Source organism: Bos indicus x Bos taurus, chromosome 24 (genome assembly GCF_003369695.1).
Source record: "Bos indicus x Bos taurus breed Angus x Brahman F1 hybrid chromosome 24, Bos_hybrid_MaternalHap_v2.0, whole genome shotgun sequence".
NCBI lineage: Eukaryota > Metazoa > Chordata > Mammalia > Artiodactyla > Bovidae > Bos > Bos indicus x Bos taurus.
The window spans coordinates 39613287-39633147 of NC_040099.1; the positions used below are offsets into that span (position 1 = coordinate 39613287).

General features: G+C 44.2%; 1 protein-coding gene across 1 annotated transcript in view; it reads right to left on the bottom strand.

Moving 5' to 3' along the window:
• L3MBTL4 (L3MBTL4, histone methyl-lysine binding protein) overlaps positions 1 to 19861 on the bottom strand; it is a 156725-nt gene that overhangs the window by 72800 nt on the left and 64064 nt on the right. Inside the window, 1 exon segment of the mRNA XM_027525960.1 lies at positions 632 to 678. Within this exon segment, the coding sequence (XP_027381761.1) occupies positions 632 to 678 (47 nt within the window).

The following is a 19861-nucleotide window of genomic DNA, read 5'->3' on the forward strand; positions in this document are numbered from 1 at the left end:
GTACAGAGCCTACCTCAAGGGTCTTTGACCTGAGGGTCCAAAAAGAAATGAATTAAAAATCTAAAAGGCAAAGGCAGGGACTTCCCTGGCAGTCCAGTGGTTAAGACTTTGCCTTCCAATGCAGGGGATGCAGGTTCCTTCACTGATTGGGGAGCCAAAATCTCAATGCCCTGAGGCCAAAAAGACCTGAACATAACAGAAGCAATGCTGCAACAAATTCAATAAAGACTTCAAAAATGGTCCCCATTTAAAAAAGGCTTTAAAAGGCAAAAGCTGTGGATACTATATTGTGAGTTTATTGTTACTACTCATAGTAAGTGTTTAATAACAATATAACCGTAACAACAAGAATACATACTTCTTAAGCATATACTATGTATCAGGCACTATAAGTGTATATTACATTATATGCATTATTTCATTAAATAAACACACTCTGGGAAGGGAATGTTTTCATAAAATTGTTTTTGTTGTTGCCGTTGCTGTTAATTAATCTAGGACCGAGGAGGGCACAGGGGGCAGGTTTTTGAAATAGGTCTGGCCTCATCAGTCTCAGGCATGGAGACAGACAGATGAAAGATCCTGGGAGAAGACCACTGGGCCAGGAAACAGGGCGGAGACCCTTTCTCACCATACGGGGGCCCGAGAGCTTCAACTTCCCAGAGATGCTGGAGGTTCCTGAATTGGGAAAGAAAGGTTAAAGGTCGGGAAGGTTATACTGGCAGCTCTGGCCAAAAGAGGAGCAGGCTGAGGGACGGGATGGGGGGGCAGGAGCTGATGGCAGGTAGGCCAAGGGTCTGGACTAGAGCAGCAGCATCAGCAGCAGAAGGAAGCTGGTTCTGATGCAGACTGTAGAAAACCAGCCCGTGGGGCTCAGAGGCTTCAATCTGGGCATCAAACCCTGAAGCCTAACCCCCTGAGGGTGATGAGATACCACAGATGGGGCTAAGATCATGTTCTCTGTTTCCAGTGTTTTAAACAGCAGGACTGAGGGACCCCGTGGTCTCCTTCTGCAGATGAGCAGAGACAGACGACCGCTCAGAGTGTGAATTCCACCACACGCCACGACATTGGGTCTCTCTGGCTCTAAGCGAGGGTCTCAGCTTCCCACGTTACCCCCGCTAAGCCAGGCACCTCAGGAGCAGCTGAGTGGTCCCTGGCCTCCAGCTGCAGCAGCGGGGATGGATTTCCTAAGAGCCTCTCAGTAATGGGAGCCTGTGCGATTTCACACAGAAGAGCATCCTTTAGACAAGAGAGATGTGGCTGGGGTGGCGTGGGGGTGGAGGGGGCTCCAGGCAGGAGATGGGGCTCTGGCTTGGTACTGCAGGTAACAGTATTTGAAAAGGCAGAAGAAGTTTTCTTTTGTCTTTAATTTTGCTAATTACCATCTTTTAAAAACTTGCCCGTATAAAAATAGTTTCAATAGAAATGTTCCAGTTGTGTGTGTTTGTTGGCAAATCTGCCTAGATCAGCTGGCATTTAAGCTCTCCGGATGCGTTAGCTGTGCAATCCGAGAAAGCTGAAACTAGGACCCATTTGCAACAGCACAGACTATTCAGGCCCATCCACCGAGCTCCGTGTGACTCTACAGGACCTGATCTCAGAGCTAGAGGCCCTGACTGACAATGACCCCATCCTGAAAACCGAGTGAAGCAGAACCGAGGTTTCAGGGCAGGTGGGCCATTTGCAGAGGCGGGAGGGAGCAAGGCTGTGCTGGCTGCTTTCTTCCCTTCCCTCCCGGAGCTGAGCTTTCTGGAGAAGCACCTCCACTCCCGCCTGCCGCCTCCTGTGTGTGGCACGCTGAAGCTTTCAAGGGACCGTGAGTCTGTGCAGATGTGTGTGTTTGGGGATAGTTGAAGGCAGAGATGTTCTGGAGGAAGGAAACTAGTAGAGGTAACTCAGGGTTTCTTTTTAGTCGAAACCACACACTCTTCTCAGTGGTATCACACGTCAGCTTCTCTCTGATAAAAGGCCCCATTTCTATCTAGACCAGCGATGGGCCACTTTTTAAAGCAGCACTTGACAGGAAAGATGGAAAGATGAAATCGACCCATGACTTTACCCTCGAGGTGGATGTTCTTTGGAAGTTTCAGGGTTCTGAATGTTAACTTTGTTGGATTTTTTAAATGGTTTAAATCTCGATTGTCTCATTAAATTTAACCAGTTCGGCAGTGAAATCTTAAATGTGTTGATTCTTTACTTCAATTTCTGCCCCATACTTTCTACCCACATGCAAGGTTTACTTATATATTCAGACCATGAAAACTACGAGAAATTTTACTACCTTAGAGCCTGAACAAGGTTTTACTTGTCCTCATTTTAGCTTGTAAGCTATATACTGAGGTTTCTGTTTTTAGAAAAACTATATATAATTTATAAATTATAAACTTTCTAGTATAGAATGTTAGTAGATGGTTTCCCAGAGCCCCCAGGGCTAGAAACCATCATGGTTTCCCAGATGGATCCCCCGTTTCCTTCTGGTTTTATTGTGTACACCACGTGTGCAAGCGTCACTGATGCGAGTGTGTCCGTGCACCATAGAGGAGTGTGGTCACCATCACAATGACCGTCCAGGGTCTTGTATCTCTCTGTCTCGGTAAGCCGCCTCCTGACAGCCTCTTCCTCTGAGGCTCTCTCTCCTTTGCAGGTCCTTTCTGATTGATGCTGTGCATGCGTGCTCAGTCGTGCCCCATTCTCTGTGACCCCATGGACTGTAGCCTGCCAGGCTCCTTTGTCTGTGGGATTCTCCAGGCAAGAATACTGGAGTGGGTTGCCATTTCCTTCTCCAGAGGCTCGTCCCCACCCAGGGATCAAACTCATGTCTCCTGTGGCTCCTGCATTGGCAGGCAAATTCTTTACCACTGCGCCACTGTGCCACCTAATCATTCCTGAAGGATTAACAAATATTATTCCAGAGCCTCTTTGGAGTCGAAATCCTATTTGAGAATCTACTAAACGTCATGGATTCCCTGGTTGACAAATGCATAAATGCAAATACACACAAGCATGGCCCATTCTCTCACTGACTTCACGGCTCCCAGAAGACACCTGGACCAGTCAGACTTCACCACAAAAGGGTCTCCAACAGATTGCATTCTCCCTACTTTCTTATTTTCTTTAGAAATGCAGAGATTTTCATTCCTTTTTCATATACTTTACTGTTGCCTCTTTGTAACATTTCCTTTTCCCACTGAAGCAAAGAGAAGAAAGGTGGCCCTAGGGGTAAAGAATCCACCTGCCAGTGAAGGAGAAGCAAGAGATGTGGGTTCAATCCCTGGGTTAGGAAGATCCCTTGGAGGAGGGAACGGCAACCCACTCTGGTTTTTGCCTGAAGACTCCCATGGAGAGAGGAGCCTGGTGGGCTACAGTCTACAGGGTCACAGAGTCAGACACAACTGAAGCGACTTAGCATGCAAAAGAAAAGACAAGCAGAGGCCAGTGAGCCTTTCTGGTACCCAAGGGCACCATCACTAACGGAATCTGTATCCAGAACCAGTTTGCATGCTCACTAGGGTGGAAGGGTGACCCTTTTAGGCGTTGGGCTGCAGAGCTAAGATGTGTCCTAATGTGAATTTTTACTTTAAGTCCAAAGAGAAGATTTGAAGGTGGTGAAGTATGATTGCTCAGTATTTACGAAGTCCTTTGCAGGCTGGGAGTGTCTCTGCTTCTGGAGGGAAACCTCTAATCCTAATTAGGCTCGAGACCCCTTTGGTTTCAAATTTAATCTTTTGGCAATAGAGCAAATAAACTTTATCTCCGATATGCGACATCAGCACATTTGCGAGTCCATTTCTACACACATACACATCTTGTTGTCGCTGCTTTGCTTTCTCTGGCTCTGGCAAGCAGGGGCTACACTTTAGTTGTGGCATTTGGGCTTGGTTGCCCTACAACATGTGAGATCTTCCCAGAGCAGGGATCAAACCCATATCCCCTGCATTGGCAGGCAGATTCTTAATCACTGAACCACCAAGGAAGTCCCAAATCTCTACTCCATAGAGATTTCTGAGTCAAATTAAGAAAAAAAAAATATTTTTTTCTGAATCTTGAGCCATACTTAAAACACGAAGAGAATGTAAGTTATAGTTAAACAATGGCAAGTATATGCTTTTATTATCCGGAAACATAAAGAAGGCTATAGTGCCTAGGAAATCATGGAGATATTTATAGAAAATAATTGATTTGGGGATAGGAAGTCTCTTCTCAAAGGAATTCATATTTAAATTAATGAGAAGTAATCTTTAAGATGCATGATTGATAAAATACCTCCTTTTCGAATCTTAGTACATTTAGAAGTAATCAAATTATATAGCAAATTAGGGAGAGAAATTGCCCTACAATGTCTAGATAAGCTCATGGTAAATGATGAATTTTTCCATTAGTGTTAATGAACTGTGCCTGGTTAACTCCCCAGCACACCAGAAGAACGGAGCCCGAATCATCTGTCTTTCATGTTTAATTCAATTTGTTTGTATATTGCATCTTTCACTCGATAGTTCCCAAAAAGCAATTTCAGGAAAGATAAAATTATGAGAAAATACTTTATAAGACTGGATATACTGATAACAAAACAAAGAAGATGGACGGGAATCTTTGGTGGAACAAAAACTATTCTCTCGTGTTTTGTACATGTCTGAATTTTATCTGGTTAGAATTAAAGGCTAACACATTCATACACTGATATGGGCACTGCTTCGTTTTCAGAAACTGTGATAGAACAAAGGCTCAAAAAAGAAAGCGAGTTCAAAATAGGTAAAAAAAGTTATTATTGTGTAACTACAAACACCGACAGAGCTTGGCTGCATTTACAATAAAGCTATGACACAGGTATAACTGAAGGAATGTGTGGGAAAAAAAGCAAATGAAGACCAAGGAGTAACAACTTGTATTTAGGGAACACTTCACTTCCAGAACAGTGGAGGAATCACAAGTGAGCCTATGACTGTGACTCTCACAGGCTCCTCCGAGTCCTCTGATGACTGTGTGTCCTTATTAGGTAAACACAAACAAGAGGAATGCAAAAGGACTTCTTAGAGATACCCACTGAGTCACCTGTTTCAAGAGCACAAAACTACCGCGTTTCTGTGTGCCACTCCTGGGCAGTTTTCCTTTTCTGTCCTACCAATCACAGGCAACTCAGAGACGACTTGAGTTCAACATTATAATTACTGTTTCCCAAAACTGGATATTTAACATCCAGATAATAGTAAATAGGAAGCAAGGTGTTTTTAAATTGCTCCAGTGTACACTTAAGCTAAGTATAGCAGGCACCATCTGGCTCACATTTTGATCAACTCTGTAGGAGCCACCGTCTGCCTACTTGGAGATGAGGACCAAATTCAAGTTCAGATCCCTTCCCCCTTTCTTCTTTCCTTCTTCCTCCCCCAAATACTAACTGAGGGCCTACCAGATGCCAAGAACTGTTCCAGGCATTGGAGATGCAATGAATGGTGCACACACCACACACACACACAAGATAAATACCCATTTCCAATGACGATAAAGCAGGGGAGAGAGGCAATGCTTATGTTTGGGTCTGGCCTTGCTAAGGGAACTTGAGGGGTCCCTCAACCAAGAAACCATCTCCCCCTCGCCCCGCCTCTCCTCCTACCTCCCCCCACAGGTTCACTTGGCTGATTTCTCTCACTTTACAGCATGAACATCACTTCCTCTGGAAAGCTTTCTGTGTCAACTGCACCACAAATTAATCTCTCCCTCCCCTGAAACCCTAAGCACTCATCTGCGCTTCTTTTGAGATGCTCATCATTCTCTGCTTTGCATTAAATCACCTGCATTCATATGTTTCCTATATTTTCAACCTTATTAGACAACAAGGTCATTGAGAGTCTTAGATATCCTTTATCACTTCTCGCAGCTCTCACCATATTACCTGGGCACAGCAGTATTTCAATAACGTTTCTGGAATAAACAATTAGTCCATGCTGTGGTCTGAATGTTTGCATCACACTCCACCCCATTTTATATGTTGAAATCTTGACATCCAATGAGATGGAGAAGGAGGCAGGGCCTCTGGGAGGTGCTCAGGCCAGGGCAGTGGAATCCTCATGGTAGAGAAGCAGAGAGGGAGGAGCACAGAGAGTCCATGAAACAACCTCACCCATAACCAGGGAGATGGCCAACCCTCCAAAATCAACCATGGTTTCCTCAGCTCTGAGATGGAGATCAGGTCTCTTGTAAAATGTGTGTTGTGATAATTAAATTCAGCATCATATGTCAAAAATCTTGGCACACAACAGAAACCCAATGTTGACGCGTCATTCAAAAATTTCTCGGTGAATTAGTAGCAACAAAACCACAGTTACAACTGTTAGAAAAGATGTGTTCTTGATGCCACATCCCGGACCAGCTGAAGGATGAACTCACAGAGAGAAGGTCTAATATTCTGTTCTTGTAACAGAAGGAGGAGCCAGCCCTTCCTCTCACTCCATCAGCCTCCAGCCTGGGCACTGGGGGAGAGACACCAGCCTGGCTGAACCGGCTCATACATGAAGGCAAGATGAAACATCCGAACTAGCAACCTGAGAGGCTGAGAAGGCCCGCAGCCAGGACAGGCTGGAAGGTTTAGGACCACGGGATCAACTCCAGCCACTCTTCAGCCTCATGTGTCCCTTTCATCCCCCATCATCACACTCAAGTCCAGGCTCGAGGTATGCAAGATTAAAATTACGTGCAATCACACACCCACACACGTGCACACCCACATGCATGTTCTGTGTCTCAGCTAGAATATCCCTTCTTCCCGTGTTTGCTTAGTTGACGCTTACTCATCCTTCAGGACCCAGGAAGGTATCTTTTGGGGAAACTTTTCTTGACACTCTTAGAGCAGCTGGAGACCCTCACAGGACCACCCATACGTGGCTCTCCATACACACTTTCTCACGCTGCTTAGTTAACATCATACATTCATCTCCTTCCCTCGAGGGCCAGGTCTGTGGAGGGTGTGGGAGCGGGAAGGGGCCGGCCAAGGGCAGCAGACGCTCCTGTGCTTGGATGTGACATGCTGCTGCTTCACAAAGCCTGCCTCTTTGTTCTCTTGCAAAAGATGCTTTAGTGCTGGTGAATCACCAGCAGAGAATCCTCAGACAAAAGCCCGGGTGGTGGGGATGAGAGAGGGAGTGTCAGTGCGCGTGGGTCACTTTGAGAGAGGCTCAGGTGAGTGGTCCTGCTATTTCATTCTTCCTAAGATCCCAGCATCCCCTGTGGTGTGAAAAGCCCAGAAGCCAGGCCAACTTCCGTCTGACAGCAGACTCCATGCCTCTTTCACGTGTGGGAGGTAGATGCTCATGAGGCTTAATTCCAGGATAAAACTGTGGATTTTCATGAAATATAAATCCTACTGGAAGGAACTTAAGGTGAGTGTTCACTGTCCCAATTTATCTCTCTGCCAGACCTGTTGTCTCACAGGAGAAGTTATTTCTCCCCTCGAACCAAAGGTAAGTGAAAAGATCAAGAAAAAGCCAATGGCTGGGAAATGAACGCAGCATACAGGGCAGAAAAGCCAGTCTCCTAATTTCTAACTCAGGGAAATTTCCACATATTGCTCTGCTTGTTCATTCACTTTTACTCTGTGAGACAGCCATGCAGTTAAAACCTAAGATGAGTCCTGTGAACTCTGAAACTCCAGTGAGAACTGAAAAACCAGCTAGCTGCACCTGGACGTCAGTAAGGGGTGCTTGTGGGGCTGGCCAACTGATCCTGGAGTTGGTCCCCGAGCCTGGGGCTGGGCTGCAGCTGTTGCTCCTGGAAACGTCAAATTTCCATGGAGAGTTCTCTAGACTGGTTTCATGTCACACTCTCGTGAGGTCCACCAAACACAGAGGGTCAGGCTTGTAGAAACATGGGAGAGATGTCAGCCAGGAGGGCTACCTCTGAGACTTTTGAAGCAATTGTTTCTGAACTTGTTTCTATTCATGGTAGACTTTATACATAGAACACCCAGATTATTAGCTGTTTTCATAGACTGAACACACGCCAGCCAGGAGCATGAAGAAACAGAGCATCACCCAGGCATGACACAGTGTGGAGCTTTCTGGAGTGGTCCATTTTGCCTGCTTTTGCCCCTTTGATTAAAGGAACTTTTCAAGGTTTGCCTTGGTGTTTGTCTCGGTTCCCACTGGTCCATGAGTCACATCCATGTTGCTGCGTGGTTAGTCTGCTCCCTCTCCTTCCCGCGGGGCTCCCACTCCATAAACAAGGTGCAGAGCATCACTGGCAACTGACGGGCATTTGGGAAGATTCAGGCTTGAGCTGCTCTCAATGTGCTGCTACACACATTCTAGCACGTGACTTTCAGTGAATTTATACCCATGTTTCTGTTGGGCATTTAACCAGGACTGGGATTGCTGTATCCTCTGAAATTAATTTTGGCATTTACTACATAATTGATGCTCACAGTGTTCTATAACAGGCCCCCAAGATCCAAGTCCATTTATTACCTGCAGAGCCATTTGTTCTCCTTCACACCCGCGCCTTTTGGAGAGTCTATTATTATAACTGAGATCAACGCCACGTGTCTAACTGAGTCACCGGTCCCATCATTTGTAGATACGTGGTACCATGTTATTTATTTTGGATTTCTGTTCTGGCATTTCTAATGCAATCCTAAACCACCCTCAACACACCCACGATTATTGTTGAAGTAATTTGGAAAATTCAGTAATAACAGCTAGCTAGTTCTTATAAATAGCCAATATAGCTCTCCATCTGGCCCCACGAAAAGGCAGGCAAATGAATATTAAATCTGACATGTGTGGGCACAGATCTGTAATAACAGGAACTGGAATATGATGCTGTATTTATTATTTCATCAAAATGGGAATAATTGAGACAAAGGGATAATTAAAACCCACCATACCTGGCTTAGTATTTTCATAACTAAAGGCTTTATTTCAAATTTCTGATTTATAAGTTTCTTACTGATGGTTCATGCTCTACAAGGGGAGCTTTAACAGCTCTATGTACCAAGGTGGAGAGAAGCATTCACATAGCTTATATTCTTATTTTCTGTAACAAATTATGAATAACAACTGCAGTGGTAAGTATCTGTGAGTGAGTGTGTGTGTGCCTGTATGTTTTTGCATTTAATAAAATCCTTAAAAATAAAACAGTAAAGATACAGTTTCTACAATATTTTTAATTCATGTAGTTTGGAATTTTATACTTCATAAAATTCTTAAGATGTCAAATAATATAGCATCTTTGGAAAATCAACATTATAATTACTATAAAGCTAAGTATTTCATATGCAGTCTTCTTCCTTAAAGATAGAAAAAAAAAACTCCATAGAATTCTCATATAATTATTTCCCAGTTCAGTAAAATCAGACATATATATTAACCTTTGAGAATTTTATAATAATGGATAGAAGTGATTTTAAGACCCAGGGATGATCTTTCTTACATTATCAATGCTTTTACTAAATTGGGTCATTAATCATGTCATTTTGAGAATTAAAAGTGTTATCTAAAGTCGGATACTCTTTTTCCTTTTACTTACTAAAGTAAAAATACATCTGCAAGCTTATTTTTAAATTTTTACCCAGCTCAGTTTCACTATGTGGTAACATGAAGTCAAAGCAAATGACAGACCAAGTGACAGAAGCATCAGATAAATGTGAGCGCAGTTCATTAAGGGACTCTCTTGTCAGGATGAAAGTTTTAACTGAAGGCAACAGTAAATTCAGAAGTTCTGTGCATATAAAATTAAGACCATGCCTTTGAGGATCCTTTTGAACACAGTACTTTAATCAGCCATTATCATAAAATTTACAGAGCCAAACCAAACAAAGATTCACTGTAGAAAATTTTATATTTTGTATGTATATTAAGAGGAAGGTACAGGTATAATGAGGCAGAACAACTGAAGAGAGTTAGAAATTAAGTCATATGCTATTAGCAGAATTATTATTTGGGGATAAATAAAGTTTTAAAAATAAGTTAGGGAAAAATGGCAGACTGGAAAATTGAATTTATCATTTCTTCTTGATAATCCTTTCTCTCGATACTAACATAATTAGTAAACGAATAAAGGCTATAAATGCATAAAGACAAAGGATGAGAACAAAAATGACAGAGGATCAGAGAGGTCCTCACAGTTTCGAGGCTCAAAAATGGGTAAGCTGGGAGCCAGGAGTCTTCAGAGAGATGATGTGGCAAATACCTACTAGGACACATCTGGAAGCAAGTCTCTGTTGGGAGACCCCTGGCGGTGATGTTGACTCCTTGGCGTCGGCCAGGTCCCTCCTGACCACTGCCCCTGAGCCCCACCAGCTGGCAGGCTCCGAGCACGCAGGCAAGGACTGCAGGTGCCTCATCCTCAAGAAGGAACTTGGAGAAAGATGGTCACAATTTGAGAAATGTCTCACACAGGAGAGAGAAGCCGGCCGACCTAATTGGAAGACAAACCAACACGCAAGGGAGCAGGAAAACCACAGCCTCAGATACTGTCTGAGAGTTAAGAAAAGACATGCAGCCTTCAAATAAGAACAGGATGCAACAGAGAAACAAATCAGAGAAGAGGGACATGTTCTCAGAAACTGGAGGGAAAAAAATCGTAGTATAGTTAAAAAAAAAAAAAACAAAGGGATGGAAGACAAAGTCAAGAACTATTTCAAGCAAGAGAACAAGAGAGAAAGTGCTTAAGATAGAAGATTGAGCACCACAATAGGAAAACAAGTGGAGCAAAGAGAAAAGACGGCGGCGACTGAAGAAACAGCTCAGGGCTCCTGGAAATAAGAGGTGTGAGTCTCCAGATCAAACCTGTGAGCAAGGTGTGACCACACACAGGGGAACAGATGTGAAGAGAAGAGAACAGATCTGAAATGACGTCCACCATCACCTGATGTGAAGAGCCGATTCATTGGAAAAGACCCTGATGCTGGGAAAGATTGAGGGCAGGAGAAGATGGTTGGATGGCATCACCGACTCAATGGACATGAATCTGAGCAAACTCTGAGAGATAGTGAAGGACAGGGGAGCCTGGTGCGCTGTGGTCTATGGGGCTGCAAAGAGTCAGACACGACTTAGTGACTGAACAACAACAATTCTTGAGTTGGCAAAACTGTTCCAGACAAACCACAAACAGAGGCTGAGTGGTGCTGGAAGTTTCCATGAGGAGCACCCAGACACCTTAGGTTTATCCAACCCCTCACCCCGGAGTGGCAGGTGCTCCTCTGCTTTTGACTCTTGACTGTGTGATGCTGGCAATTCAGGTCCAGCGACCCACCTGGAGCACCGGGGTAGGGGGTTTACATTCTACGGTGCCTGGCTCTCTGTGTAAAGAATAATCAGTACCTCTTAAGGCCGTCACCTTTGTCTGTTTCACAGCACAGACGTAGATCAAGTCTTCCTGAGTCTGTGTTCTGCTCATTTAGAAAAAACAACATGTCTAATCCTGGACCCTGGCTTAAAAGGAGGTTTACATCCTGTAGTCCCAATGTTGTCATCTTTAAATATTTCTGTGTTAACAAATACACCTACTTCTTTTTATTCACTATGTAAATTCATTCAAATAAAATGTAAATGGTGTGATAATTTTGTGCCAAAAGTCCTGTTTTCGTGCAGATAAGAACTGATGCAATTTCTTTCAAATAATGGTTTATGCAGCTTCTACATGAACTCTAAACAGAGTTGAACATTTTTTTTTAACCCCTTGATGATTTACCTGAAAACAAAAATAAGCCTGTCTGAAATTCATCTGAAAAGGACACCGAGGGCTCTGTCTGGTCTCTGAAAATGACGAGTTATCTTCAAGTGTCTTCAGCTACACCCTCATGTCACCCTTCTTGTCAGCTGTACAAAACAAAATGCTGACAACTTATTTTAAGAATATTTTTTATTTCCTTTCAAAATGCCAAACCTTCAACATCAGAAGGAGGAATTCTGACATGAAATGATAAAAACAACATCCATTCCTTGCAGGCATTCACTGCCTGGGAGTGTTTTCTGGGAAAGCAGCTGAAACAGCCACTTTACTTAATGTAGGTCTAGGCTCCCAAGCCTTCCCAAAGGCTTTGGGAGCACCAGTCATTTGAGTTGTTTTAAATTAAGCTGGGGCTTAATTTAAAGTGGGTAAAGAACCTGCCTGCCAATGCAGGAGATGTGGGTTAGACCCCTGGGTCAGGAAGATCCCCTGGAGGAGGAAATGACAACCCACTCCAGGATTCTTGCCTGGGGAATCCCATGGACAGAGGAGTCTGGTGGGCTACAGTCCATGATGTTGCAAAAATTTGGATACAACTGAAGTGACTGCATATGAAACTGGAGGAAGTGCTTCTTGTTTTTTGCCTCTCTTTTTTTAAATGTAAAAATATTTGCTTAAGAATCTTCTAGAGACTATAAAAAAAGCATCTTGTAGAATGATGACTTTGGTAAAGGTACATATATCTGAGACAAGTTAAATAAATACTTTCATTTTAGAATGTTTAATTTAAATTTTTCAGGAAAGTCAAGCTAGACATGATTACAGTAGCAGGTCTAGGGTTCTGGGAGATGGCAATAACGTTTAAACAGTCTCACCTCTTGCTTTGACATACAAGCAGCAAAATGTTTCATGATAACCTTGGATGCGTTGCGGCAAACTTGTAGCATATGTACAGGTGTGTGTGGGGGGAGTCTGTGTTTCTAAGACCCTCAACAGACACCACCAAAGATGCATCCTATAAAACAATATTTTTCATCTTTCGAAGCTATGTAAAATTGAGACAACAATAACAGAACTGACATGAAAAGAAAACCCAGAGATTATGAATGATATAAAAGTTCTTTTTACCCAGTTAATGACAACGGGCTTCCCTGGTGGCTCAGACGGTAAAGAATCTACCTACAATGCAGGAGTCGTGGATTCGATCCCTGGGTCAGGAAGATCACCTGGAAGAGAGCATGGCAACCCACTCCAGTATCCTTGCCTGGAAAATCCCATGGACAGAGGAGACTGGCGGGCTGCAGTCAATGGGGGTCACAAAAAGTTGGACACAGCTGAGTGGTTAACACACACACAATGACAACAGGGTCCTGCACACCACAGCCAGGTAAATAAATAACAAGGTTTTTAAAAGAAGTATGCTTATGTGAAAACAAAAAAGAATCTATGAGAAAGAAGCACAGACTATAGACTTTTCTCCAAATCGTGCCTCACGACACTCTTCCTAGGCTATTGGCACCAAGGGCTGGAACCTTAAACAGGCCGCGTGCCAGTTCCCCCACCAGCCAGCCCAGATGTAGCTCCGTGGGGACAGAGTTCCAATGAAGGCTACAGGAGTATTTTTGTCAGGGCTATTTTAATGCACTTGATTCAATCAAGGTGTGAAGTGCTACTTTAAATATTTATCACTGCGTGTATCTCTCCAGAGTCCTGATGGGTGGGGTGACCCTCTCCTGTAGAATCTGTAAGAACAGGCATGACCTTGGCTCTCAGAGAAGAGTTACCTCATTAAGAACCACAGCAAGGATGTAACAAAGAAGTCAAGGACAGCATGCAATAAAAATGCACAGAATCCAACTTTTCTTGGCAAATTTTGTCTGATGAAGTTTAATGGGCGGACTCAAGGGTGAATTAGAGAACCCTCTGTTGGGGACGAGAAGCCTATGAATTAGTCCATATTATTGCCTCTAGGATAAAGGGAACCTACAACAAAATTAATGCTTTTCCCCAGAAAGTAATTGTATATTTGCCAAGAACATCTTACTTGTAACTTGGATATTTGGAGAATTAGGTCTCAAGAGAAAATGTTCACAGCTCAAAATCCCTTCTGCAGAGATCGTCCCTGACCGTCTTACCCTTTTTGGTCTTCATTTTAACATTTTACCTGAAATGACCTTCCTAGTCTACTTGTTCATCGCCTTATCAGTGAGCTGGGGTGTGAGGACACCTGCCGTCTCCAGCTTGTTTATGCTGCATCCCTGACCGGCTGCAGTAGTGACCGCCCACAAGAAATGTTGAATTAAAGTGTGTCTTGTGAATGAATAAATATAAAGACAACAACAGTGAACACCTCTGAGTCTTATTTTGGTACATCCTGACCATAATGCTGTGAAATAATCACATTTTATTCTCATTTCAGAGCTTAGACTGTCTAAAATAAACTGTTGGTCTGCTAACTAGCAGCATGAATAACTCCTCATTTATTTCAAGTCTTCCTTGAAAATTTTACTCTGCCAAAAATAAATGTAGAATTGTTTCCATGAGGACAAAAAAGAAATGGGAAATATCCCTGTGAACAGGAAATTATCTGAGCAGTGAATAAGGTTTGTTCTAACACGAGACCACAGCAGAGCGTGGTCATAGATGCCCATTCCCATGAGGTTCCTCACTGGCCATAAGCCACCAGGACAGACACTGCAGGTGCCAGCGTCTGCAATTAGATCCCTTCTGGCTCATGAGCCCTGACTCTGGTCCCGGGAGCAATGTGTCAGCTAACACAGTCATCTCCTCCAGCCCCCCTCACACCCAGACAAGGCCGTTCGACTTTGCCCCAGACAGTACAACCCACGGGGAGGGCAATGTGAGGAAGACAAAGTACTGTCTGCTGGCATTTGACTCTGTCTGACTTTTCTGGGCTTCCCTGGTGGCTCAGTGGTAAGAATCTACCGCCAACGCGAGAGATGTGGGTTTGATTCCTATGTCAGGAAGATCCCCTGGAGAAGGAAATGGGAGTCTAATCCAGTATTCTTGCCTGGGAAATCCCATGGACAGAGGAGCCTGTCAGGCTACAGTCCACGGGGTCACCAAGAGTCAGACATGACTGAGTGACTGCTGCTGCTGCTGCTAAGTCACTTCAGTCGTGTCCGACTCTGTGTGACCCCATAGACGGCAGCCCAGCAGGCTCCCCCGTCCCTGGGATTCTCCAGGCAAGAACCATGGAGTAGGTTGCCATTTCCTTCTCCAATGCATGAAAGTGAAAAGTGAAAGTGAAGTCACTTAGTCGTGTCCGACCCTCAGCGACCCCATGGACTGCAGCCTTCCAGACTCCTTTCCAGGCAAGAGTACTGGAGTGGGGTGCCATTGCCTTCTCCGACTGAGTGACTAGACAGCCACTACTTGTCTGTACATCCTCTAGAGGATGTTACCACCCAGTGCTAATGTCCTTTCTCTATAAAACACTTGCTGAGTGACTCACATTGAACTGAATCCTATGCAGCAGTGGGTAAGGAGTGTTGAAATACAGCTAAGAACTTTGCTGCTCAGTCCTCACTTTTATTTTTTTGGAGGATCTACTTTTTTGAGGACTTTTAGTATAAAAGGTGACAGAAAAGTGGGTTGTGGCCAAGGAGGTATTTTCCTGTTTCTGTTTCCGTAGAGGAAACGTGATGATGCAGAAGGAGAGGGTGTGATTCTGGGGAATGTCCTGAGTCACGGCCAGAGAGGCCCAAGCACAGCCAGGCTCGAGGAAAGGGAGCAACTTGTGGGGACGGGAGAACCAATGTCTCCACCCAGAACTTTTATTTTCTCAGCCAAATAGACAGTGAGCTCAATCAACTGAAATTAAAAGCTGGACAAGGAGTGCAGCAGTATTAAATCTAGGACTAAAAATGTAAAAATAAAGCAAATGGTTAAAATATACACATATTCTCACTTCAAAGGATTAAGCTTTAGCGATCTTTATTTTGGATTGGAAACTTTAGGCCTTCCCTGGTGGCTCAGAGAGTAAAGAATCTGCCTGCAATGTGGGAGACCTGGGTTTGACCCCTGGGTCGGGAAGATCCCCTGGGTAGGGAAGATCCCCTGGGTAGGGAAGATCCCCTGGAGGAGGGAAAGACTACCCACTCCAGCATTCTTTCCTGGAGAATTCCATGGACAGAGGAGCCTGGTGGCCTACAGTCCCTGAGCAACTAACACTTAGGTTAGTATCCTGTTTTTTTCCACCATACTCCCCAGGAAATTCATACTAGAGTTTGCTAAGAAGATTTAGTGAAACAATTACTCCAAATGTTGGAGAATGCAAGTAATAAGGATATCTCTCAAACTGAAATTATAGGTTATTCCTACCTATTCTCCACCTTCTAATGAAATTAGGGACAATAAATACCCATTGTACCATAATAACGAGTTTCTCAAAAAGAAGACTAAAATGGTGTAACCAAACACCACAGTTTTCTGTACTGGGTTTCAGGCCATCAGATTTCATGACACATAAAAAAAAAAACAGAACAATAATTTTGAGAAATGAGTAAAAAGTGTGAATATTAGCTGATCTGGACAAGCCTTTCAAGCATAACAATGGCAGTGTGAGTGGAGGAAGGTGAATTAACCAAGTGCCTAATGCAGGCAAACATGCGGAAGGAGATGGAGTTGGGCAGGATGGGTGGACACAATGGTAACCGCATGATTCCTCCTCACAGATGTCCTGGACTGAAAAGGGATAGCAGCGTGGACAGGGCAGACCCAACAGAGCTTCCGAGCAGCCAAGGAGAAAAGTGAAACACGTCACTTGGGGCTTTGTTCTGTGTTTAAAAGGAGACAGTGGAGCAGCTGGCAAGGATTTTCTCAGCAGAATATAATAAAACGCACTTAATCACACATGTAATTTTAAATAAGGGACAGGACAGCACAGTGGAGCTACTACACCAGGAACCAGGGCAGTGAAGGTCTCCCATCCACGTGTGGGCACAGCCCTGGGGGTCCAGGGCTCTTCTGGGAAAGAGGTGGTTTGGCCCGAGGGAGAGATACAGAGCCTTAAACTGTGCATGGGCCTGAGCCACAGAGAGGAGGAGACGGGGCCGTGAGGAAGCCTGAATGGTGAGATGTGACATATGGCTAGGATGACATCAGGGACAGAAGGGAGAAATACAGGTTTGATCCCAGATACCTCTCCATCAAACACTCTGAAGTAAAGGATTTGTAGCATCACTTTATACCACAACTAAACACACAAGACTAGGCTCTTTCTCAAATGCCCAACAGCTTTATAACCCATTTTAACCTTTCAAAAAAAAAAAAGAAAAAATCAGGAAAGCAAAGCCCTCGACCAACAGAAAGGAAAACTCTGTGATCCACAGAGATCACATAGAATTTTAGGAGTAGAAAAGCCTTTAGAGATATTGGCTAACAGAGAAATTGACTTACACATAAAGTAAATTGGATTAAATCTCCTTCTAACTGATAAGTGTACAACGAGGAACTGAAGGGTAATGTGACATCAAACAGCCTCCAATACAAATACTACTTCACTAGACTGTCTCATTTCTTCATTATTCTTAAGAAAGAAATCAAAGCAGATGCACTTGTCTCCTAAACTTTAACTCTTACACAAATTCTCTCCCAAAGATAATATAAAAAAACTAAAATTATTTCTTACTTTCTGAACCTCCTAATTTAGCTGATCTTTCATATGAAAACAGCTATTTTTTAAATGACAAATGTGGTGCTTGGTTTGTGTAAACGGATTATTCCCAATGAATCTAAGTGTAAGTGCTGCAAATCCATCCCCTCCTCTCCTTTTCTGATTCTCGTTCATTCTCTCTCTTGCTCTCTGTTTTATTTCTGCTTCTATTTCTATCTCCATCCTTCCACTCTACCTCATACAACAAAATGCTACAAATAAAAGCCACAAGACTATTGGCTATGCTATCCTTACTCCCATGATTTTCCTTGTCCATATGAGGGGAGGTAAGGGGCAGGCTGAGAACTCTAAGTGTACCACAGTTGCTCATGACTTGTTTCTCAGCTTCTCCAATCCTTGAACTGCTTTTGCCCCCTTTTACTAACAGAGGAAATTAGTCAATAAGTTCCATTTTCATTAAAAGTGTCACACATAATCTGCTGACTAAAAAGATCAAACATTAGTTGCTGACAGAAACGTCATCTGTTCTTATAACCAAATGTGCATAAATACAAACGTTTTTTAGAAGAATGAGATGCTCTCTGTAACTCAAGACTCCAAAGTGGAGTAGCTGGAACACCATCCCAATAACCGGCAGACACACCTAGAGCGGTGATCACAGCATCCATGGTCGCCTTGACCTCACGTGGCCACACTTAATAAGAGCATTCTCAACAACGAGCTTTTGGATATTCTCAATGGAAAATGCTGGGAGTCGCTTAAGAAATGCTTTTAAATATTTAACGGGTAATTACATTTCTCCTCAAGCCTCCTACTCTAAACCTAACTTGACGCTCCCATGTTGAATGACTTGAGAACAGTGTTGGCAGAGCTGCCACGTGTCTAAGGGGGAGGAAACTTCCTCTGCTGTGTCTGTGACAAACGCTCAGACCCGCACCCCAGAACACTCCCGGGGGCTCTGAATAAGCCTGGATTTCAGACCTAAGACAGGCTACACTCCTCCTGGGTGTGTCAGAGCTGTCCCGGTGGGGGCAGGAGGGGAGCCCCATGGAGGGGACATCTTCGGATGGGCACCCCCACATGCTGACTTATGGAAAGAACAAGTAACAGACACAGAGGCGCCCCATTCTGAGAAGGTCCTTCGCGGGCTCCAACCACTGGAGTCAGACATGACTCTGGCTGTGTGGACCATCCCATCTGAACACCAGGATGGAGACCATGGACAGAACAGTGCAGAGAGCCTGGGAGTGCCCCAGAGGACAGACAGAGGGACGCAAAGATTTCAAATACATATATTTCCAGGCCCCTCAAAGTCAGAATCCCAGAGGCAAGCTTCTGAATAGTATTTCTTAAGTGTTTCCCCAACCAGGTTGGGAACCACTGACCGAAGCCATCCGATTATTTTTGAAAGTCAGGAAATAAAGCGCTGGAAGCGTAAATAATTTGTGCCAATCACCTTTTGGCAGTTAGGACAAGCATTCAAGACCCCTAACATGCAGATCCGTGGTCTTTTTAGTCTGCTACACTGCCCAACGAGTAACTGCTGGAATCTCAACTTTCATATGTTTATTATACACACAAGTTTTCCTCATCAGTGACCCCAGCTACTCCTGGGCAGCGAGGGTAGACACGTGTGACAAAGTCATCAAACACCCGAAATGCACAGAACGAAGACCGGGTGATCGCACCGGGCCCAGGGGCAGGTGCTGGGAGTCAGAGACCCCCACTCCTCTCCTCAGCTCCCCTCCCAACCTGTGCTCCCCACAACGGGAGCAGACGCCCCAGTTCCGATGGCCCTGGAGTTTAAGATGTGGTACGGTTTTCACACAACTGGGCCCCTCCACTCACACCAATCACACACCTCTCCCTATACCTGCTGACTGCCTGGTTTGCTGATGGAAGGAAAACTCACTGTGCTGGGCTTAAAGGAGACCGAGACACTTTTCGGTGACTGTGGTGAGACATTTTGTTTGTTCGTTTGCCTTACTTGCTGAATTTTGAAGCTACCCCTGGAATAAGATGTGACTGCCCTGTGCTGTTAAATTTCCCCTAGGTGCCTGGCATGACATAAAATTTAGTCCGAGACATTACATTAGAAAAAGAGTTCCCTCCCATTCTAATGACTTTCTTTACAAAACAGGTCCACTGACGTGAACAGTAGAACGATAACTTCAAAGAAAATGATGGTGGATGTTCTTCGTGCATTTAGAAAACACACTGCACATTAAAGATCAGAAACCTGCAAAACCACACTTCCGTTACTCTGCTTTACCATTCCTCGGGACAGAAGAGCTTTTAATGTCCAGGAAAACAGCCAAGTACAGGAGCAATAAGGAGAAGGCAGGACCATCCAAGGAACAGCGCCTTGAAGGACAGGGCTGGGGCTTCAGGAGGACAAGGGGCACACCGCCAGCAGCTATGTCCGCCCCTCAGCGTCCTCCACTGTTTGGTGCTGATAGAAATAATGGTGCACAGAGAAAATATTAGTGAAGGAATGACGTCAGTCAAATACAGCTCAGTTCAGTTGCTCAGTTGTGTCCGACACTTTGTGACCCCATGGAC